This window comes from Schistosoma haematobium, chromosome ZW (assembly GCF_000699445.3).
Source record: "Schistosoma haematobium chromosome ZW, whole genome shotgun sequence".
Taxonomy (NCBI): domain Eukaryota; kingdom Metazoa; phylum Platyhelminthes; class Trematoda; order Strigeidida; family Schistosomatidae; genus Schistosoma; species Schistosoma haematobium.
Window position 1 is genome coordinate 45,469,668 of NC_067195.1, and position 7,715 is coordinate 45,477,382.

Genomic DNA, 7,715 nt, shown 5'->3' on the forward strand with positions numbered 1-7,715 from the left:
ATGATTTCAATTTGCTTATAATACTCATTTGATTCATGATATAGTTTTGAATAGACATAAATATATGTAAAGTCTCATAAATAAGTTGTTTCAATTATTCGTGAATAAATTATTTCATTTAAATAATTTATTCCACATTAACATAATACAATTCATCAATGTCACTATCAAAGACACAAATAATACAAAATACTTTGAAAGTTAGATTTTACAAAAAAACCGTTTAAATCTAAGGGTATAATGAAAAACTGATTGCAATCAATAGAAAACTAATTTAGATCACAGATTTTACGCTTAAGTAACAAGCAGTTTATTTCAATGCAACAATAAAGACTGTGAGGAGTGGATAAAAACAACAACAACAACAGCAAAAGTGTAAAATATACATCCCTGAGTAGTTAAGTTCCAATACAACTATACCAAATATAAAAAAATGTGTTAGTAATCATACAAAGATATCCCGAAATATGAATGAAATCAAAAAGGAGATCAACGACAACGTGTTTCATGTTTATCTAAGAAATTATATCAAAATACTTTCCCAATTTGAACAAATACTTCACATTCAATAAAGATTAATAATAGTAATAAAATAATTGTAGTTAAGAGGAAAATTTTTCGCCAAAATTTAAATTTAAATAAAACAATAGTACAATAAAAAATAGATTTTAATCCTATAAATATAGTGATGAATAAACAATAAATAAATATAGTACAATAACGATTATACAATGGTAATACTGTATAAATAATAGATTTATTTTTATATATTTGTAATAAACCTATACCAGTTATATGAGGATACCCAGAACGATAAGTACATGATGGTACACCAATTGAAATTAATTCACCATATACTTGTACATGATTGATAAGTGTATATTTTTCTTTAGTTTCTAATAATTTTAAACTATCATTTAATTTAAAACTAAATGGTTGTGATGATATACTTGATAATTGTGGTGTTTGAATCCATACAACATTTGATTGTGTATTATCAGAATTCTTAGTATTTTTCCAATGAATAATTTGACTCTGAATGAGATAAATAAAGAAAATATTGATAATTTCATGAAATAAATAAATGGTTCTAAGACTGATTTTATAACGAGTCAATATGGTATAATCATTCATCACCATTCATGAAATAAAATACAAATATCTGTATCTAACCCCTAACTCAGATTTATTTCAAATCATAAGTTCATTTGAAAACCAAAAAAAGTTGTTTTTTTCATTTCGTGGTGGAAGTAAATATATTTGCTGATTTCCCACTGTATTTTCCTTCAACGTCATTGATGAGTAATTTTTTCACTAGAAAATAGAGTAATTCCTATACCCTTAATTGTTATTACTACTTACTGATGTCTAATTGAATGGATTGGTTGAAGTTAGACATTTACACCGTTAGATGCCGGCTCAGTGGTCCAGTAGGTTAAGCGTTCGCGTGCGAGACTGAAGGCCCTAAGTTTGATTCCCGCGAGCAGGATCATGAATGCGCACTGCTGAGGAGTCCCACAATAGGACGAAACAGCCTCTCAGTGCTTCCAGGTTTCCAACAGTGCTATAAAACCAATCGGTTCATGATCTCAATAAAAAACCTTCATTTGTCGTACTAAAAGAACACTTGCCTCAGTCTTCATGTTTCTCAAGTATAAAAATATGATAACAAAACATCAAAAATATGAATATAATCATTTACTAAAAATATACACAACTGATTGTATGGTGCATTCAGTTAATAAAATACATGTAATTGTACCACTCCTCAGAGATATTTTTCTATGGCTTATCAATTGTTAATTTACATAAAATGAACGATAAGTCACTGTCATAGTTAGAAAATTCCAAATTGATAGATATTAAAACTATGATTATATTGATCGACTTTATTTCACTAACAATATTCTTTTTCACATTATCTGATTCGTATAACATGAATAGATAGTGTTTAGTGTACTGTCATATATACTAATGAAGTTTTATGTTTCCTTTTAATATTAGGAATTATGGCATAATTCATATATATATATATATATATATATATATATATATATATATATATATATATATATACATATATATATATACTCATGTAGAAATTAGCATTCCGACCATATGCCTGACGGTGATAAAGTTCTTAAATACTTAAGATGAATTCTTTGTAAAAACAAGCAGAATCAAAAGAAGAATGTTTACTCACTTAATCATGAAACAATAATGATCTCGAATTACAGTTCCTTTCAAAGCAAACAGTATCCTGCTTCACTATCGAACGACAGTTTCACATATTGTTAAGTATTTTTACCAATAAATTAGATAACAAATAAGATTCACATTTAAATATACTACAATGGAAACACATATATTGATTCCCACTTTTTGTAAAGTATGAATAAAATTAACTATCCATAAAATTTAAGAAAAAAAAACGTTAGCATTCATCAATATCTAACCATAGCACTTAAATGGGAACCACAAAAAAAGATTAAGTTTACAAAATCTAAGCGATCACAACAGTTCCTAAATTAGTTAACATAATTGAATCATTAATATTTTGGTGGAGTTTTGTTCTCTGAGCTGGATGGTTTGGTCGTGGAGCTTTCATCGTTCTTCTGAACGACATCATCAGCACAAACTTCAGATAGAAGTGAAGTGTTTGAATTTCTCCATATGTGTCTCAAAGCTTGTTCTGTGCACCTCGACGTTGATTGGTTCTTATTGACCTTAAATTTGTCGTTGTTTACTTCTTTGTCTTGGTTGTGTCTCCCATTGTTTTGATTTTTGTTCTTATGTTTGTGCATGATTTTTCTGATTGGTTGATAAATTGGTTTGATTTCAATATGCTTATTGATTGCTGACTGACCTGAGTGCCAGGCTTCTAAAAATTCTCTGGTGTTTTTGGAGTTTCCTCTGTCTAAGATTTCCACATTTTTCCAATCGAATGAGTGTCCGCAGTTGTCCACGTGTGTTGATATAAGTGAAGAGATATCATGCCGTTTGACTGCTAATTGATGTTCATGTAGGCGAAGGTGAAGGGGGCGTCCGCTTTGTCCGATGTAGTTTTTCGCAGTTGGCACAATTTATCTTGTAGATGATGTTTGGTTTGTTTTCCTTTGTTATTTCATCTTTTGGTTTACATAAGATTGATTGTAGTGATTTTGTCGGTTTGTGTGCCCCACCTATTCCGAAGGTTTTCAGCAGTCACGTCGCGGTTTCTGATATTCCTTGTATATATGGTAGGGTGATCCTTTTGTTGATTTTTGTGCTTGACTTGAGTTCTAATGCTGCGTACGGTTGGTATTTTTTGATGAAGTTGATGGGGTAGCCGTTCTTCTGAAATACATCCGTTAGGTATTTCTCTTCATTTCTTCGTGCTGCAATGTGTCCTCGCCCTCTTGAACAAATTGTGTACGCAGTTGATTTTGTGAGCTCTGAGGTTGTTGCTATTGTAGTTGAGAATTCGATCCGTATGAGTCGGTTTCCTATATACTTGAGTTTCCAGTTTTCCTGTGTCGGTTCTAGTGATCAATATATCCAAGAATGCTAGTTGGTTGTTTGACTCCTGTTCCATGGTGAACTTGATGTCATCGAAGACGTTGTTGACCAGGTTGTAAGCGTTTTCTAGTTCATTCTTTTTGACGATGACGAAGGTGTCGTCTACGTAGCGAATCCAAATTTTTGGTTTGATCACTGGTAATATAGCGGCTTCTAGTCTTTGTATCACTGCCTCGGCGATCAATCCTGATATTGGTGATCCCATTGGTGTCCCTTTCGTTTGTTTGTAGATTTTGTTGTTGAATTGAAAGTATGTTGTTAGGTATAAATTGATGAGTTCCTGTAGACTTTGAATTTGAAGCTTCGTGTATTTAGTGAGGTTTGTGTCGTTGTTGATCAGCAGGGATATAGTTTCTTTTGCTAATTTTGGTTCAATTGAGGTGAATAGTGCTGTCACGTCGAAGGATATCATCAGTTCGTCGTTGTTGATTTGGTTGTTCTTAATTTGGTCCAGGAATTGTGTAGGGGATTCGATTGAGTGGTTGGCTGAATCTACTAAATGTCTCAGTATTCTTGAAACTTCTTTTGACAAATTGTACGTTGGTGTTCCGGGGAGTGCTACAATTGGACGTAGTGGGATGTTTGGTTTGTGTATTTTGGGTCTACCGTAGAATCGAGGAAGTACTGGTCCGTTGGATTTCATTCTCCATTGTTCTTGTTTTGTTATTTCTCCTGCTTTGACTAGCTTGTTTAAGGTCCTTGAGATTTGGTTGTCTGATTTTTTGACGGGATTTGTATCCATCAGTTTGTATTTGCTCTTATCTTCTAGTAGTTCTTCGGCGTTTTTGTCCATGATTACTGTGGTGCGTCCTTTGTCCGCTGGTATTATGACAATATCCTTTCTATTTTTGAGTTCTTTTAAGGCCTTTTGTTCTTGTGGAGTCAGTTGGTTGTTTTCCTTCGCCTGTTGAGTTAGCGGTACTATAGTACCGCTAACCCATATATACAAGGAATATCAGAAACCGCGACGAGACTGCTGAAAACCTTCGGAATAGGTGGGGCACACAAACCGACAAAATCACTACAATCAATCTTATGTAAACCAAAAGATGAAATAACAAAGGAAAACAAACCAAACATCATCTACAAGATAAATTGTGCCAACTGCGAAAAACTACATCGGACAAAGCGGACGCCCCCTTCACCTTCGCCTACATGAACATCAATTAGCAGTCAAACGGCATGATATCTCTTCACTTATATCAACACACGTGGACAACTGCGGACACTCATTCGATTGGAAAAATGTGGAAATCTTAGACAGAGGAAACTCCAAAAACACCAGAGAATTTTTAGAAGCCTGGCACTCAGGTCAGTCAGCAATCAATAAGCATATTGAAATCAAACCAATTTATCAACCAATCAGAAAAATCATGCACAAACATAAGAACAAAAATCAAAACAATGGGAGACACAACCAAGACAAAGAAGTAAACAACGACAAATTTAAGGTCAATAAGAACCAATCAACGTCGAGGTGCACAGAACAAGCTTTGAGACACATATGGAGAAATTCAAACACTTCACTTCTATCTGAAGTTTGTGCTGATGATGTCGTTCAGAAGAACGATGAAAGCTCCACGACCAAACCATCCAGCTCAGAGAACAAAACTCCACCAAAATCATCCACCTGAGCTACAAATCTTCTCCACCGTCTCAGAATCATTAATATTTTCAGAAGGGGTTTTGTGGAGATTTTAGAAATTTCACTGGTTGAAATCATGATTCAATTGAAGCTAAACCATCATGGAAAACCGGGAAGCAGTAGACGGCCGTTTCGTCCTAGTATGGAACTCCTCGGTAGTGCGCATCCACGATCCCCCCTGCGAGATTCGAACCCAGGACCTATAAGTTTCGCGCCAGGCACTTAACCAACTAGACCACTGAGTCTGCATCCAACGGTGTTAAGGTCTAACTTCAATATTTGTTGATGTAATTACTCCATGATTAAATGACGAAACATTATTTTTCGACTGTCTTTGTCTTAAAATGAACTCATCCTAAATACTGAAGAGCATCAAAGCCCAAAGCTGAGGATGTCAAAACACTGACTAGTAGTGTCATTGCAATTTTGTCGATCGAATCCTACTACCACTAAATGACCAAAGAAATATGACCGTCAATTTCACTGAATATTATTACACATCATTTAAATATACAAATAGTAGTCGATTCACAATATATACTATAATTAAATGTTAGACGGAGTAACTCACTCTGTGAAGATGACCATGAATACTTAAAGAGGCATTTGCTTTAAGTAAATTCGAAGGGAACTGGACATATTCCTGAGAGATAACTGGAAAATGACTGATATATACATTAATTTCATCAGAATTTTCATTAGATATTTTAGGTCTGGTTTCAGGCTCCCTATAATCCTTAAAAAGAAATTGTGAGAAATAATGATAGTTACTGAGTAGAAATTAACAAATTTATATTTGTAATCTCCATAGTTAACAGGTAGATTAGCAAAGAAACGGGTTAACGTTTTTTGTGTAATCAGATTTCCTTCACCACCGATATCATTATCTCCAGGTGTCAAAATGACCTACGACAAAATGAATTCAGTGAAAACTTGCATACAAATAAATCATTCTCAGAAAGAAATATCTTTCGAAAACGTGATGTTGCATGTATAAAATCTGAATTTAATGATATATCTCCTGTATCCAGGAGATCTCCCAAAAACATAACGCCATTAGGATTTGTTCGTTGTACAGCTTTTATGAAATAAAATCGAAGATAACTAGTATAGTATAGTAACTTTCAATTTACTCATCACTGTCAGCCTGTAGTATTTCATTGAAAATCCATAGATTCGAATGATAACCTTCAATATGGGAATCGGCTATGAGCAGAATCCTCACTTCATCTTCACTTGGTCTAAAATTATGAGAATATACAGTTTAGTAGCCAACTTAGTATGAGGCAGTCTCCATGCGTTCAATGAAATATACGGATGTATGATTTCACCGTAGATTAGACAAATTATTATAACAGAATTGTAATACAGGGTATTGCAAATAGCGGGAACTTTTAATCTCCATGTCATAACAAGTGAGAAGTTTGTATTTTTAACCTCTAGTTGGTTAATTTGAAAATTAGAAAATAAACCAACGTTACAATGTGATTGGATTACAGGAAAACTGATTTTTGTATGGCTATTCTCAACGAGCCAATCAGATTTCTAAGCTAAGACTGCTAAGGGTGAACGTTAGATTTCACCACTAAAAAACGTTGTCTGTTGTTTAGAATGTGAGGGTTAATTTTTAGAATTCAACTTACTATAATACCTATTATTATTATTATTATTATTATTATTATTATTATTATTATTATTATTATTATTAAGTGGGAAACAGTATATAATAGTAATAATAATATATTCTGAAAATAACAATTGCGGAATTCATGCCAGTTAACAGACACGATCAGCTTGACATAGATAGTAATGTTAAATGTGGAGGACAGATATAATATTAAGTTGTTTGAAGGGTTCTAGTTCGAAATTTTCACGATTTTCACATATATTACAGATATGAAAGACGTTAGCCGAGAACTTCTATTTCTATTTGTCATAACTTGTGGCCTTGTGCCCTATTAATATATAACTTAATGATACCACCAATTAAAGAACAGTGACGCATCGACCGGACCGATGACGCAGTTTAGAGTTCTTGCTGGTCCTTCTTCCTGCCTAGCCCTACCTGTTGAGTCCAGAACTCCAATCTAAGCCTCTGCGATATAAATCATGTATTTCAAACATCCTGAGTTTATATTCAAGCCACATCTCACTACAAAATAGAAAACAACATTTGTACAAGATCTTGTGGTGTCGGTTGCTATGTTAAGCCCATATAACTTATTCTATCTTCTGGATAAGCCAATTTATCCATTCTTCTTGAGTCACGTTTTGACCTTGTTAATTATTCACTTATCAATCTTGACTGTTTCTATATGAGCATATGTGTGTGTATATATCTTATCCTACTCATCACATGTCTGTAGCTTATTTTGTGTGACTATAAACATTGATTAACTCTTGACTAAATGGAGTTATCTCACACGCCTTCTCCACCGCGCGTCGTTTCGCTTCGCTCTCCTATTCGCTTCATCCTTCTCATTTCCTGTCCAGATCAGTGAGTGTACAAGAT

At 33.7% G+C, this 7,715-nt stretch overlaps 1 protein-coding gene across 2 annotated transcripts; it reads right to left on the reverse strand.

The window, feature by feature from the left end:
• MS3_00003686 (uncharacterized protein) lies at nucleotides 1-6,723 on the reverse strand. Of its 2 annotated transcripts, XM_051211547.1 has the most exons (7): nucleotides 6,685-6,723; nucleotides 6,480-6,642; nucleotides 6,337-6,444; nucleotides 6,145-6,307; nucleotides 5,975-6,109; nucleotides 5,775-5,939; nucleotides 1-1,035 (listed from the first exon to the last, which is right to left on the reverse strand). In XM_051211547.1, exons 2-7 carry the CDS (start codon nucleotides 6,611-6,613, stop codon nucleotides 529-531), a joined length of 1,212 nt encoding a protein of 403 aa, XP_051071615.1. In that variant the 5' UTR covers nucleotides 6,614-6,642; nucleotides 6,685-6,723; the 3' UTR covers nucleotides 1-528. The 2 variants fall into 2 exon arrangements, with proteins under 2 accessions (XP_051071615.1, XP_051071616.1); XM_051211548.1 differs by lacking the exon at nucleotides 6,685-6,723 and adding an exon at nucleotides 2,204-2,348 and having other exon boundaries at nucleotides 113-1,035; nucleotides 6,145-6,444.
• Nucleotides 6,724-7,715: the final 992 nt, after the last annotated feature.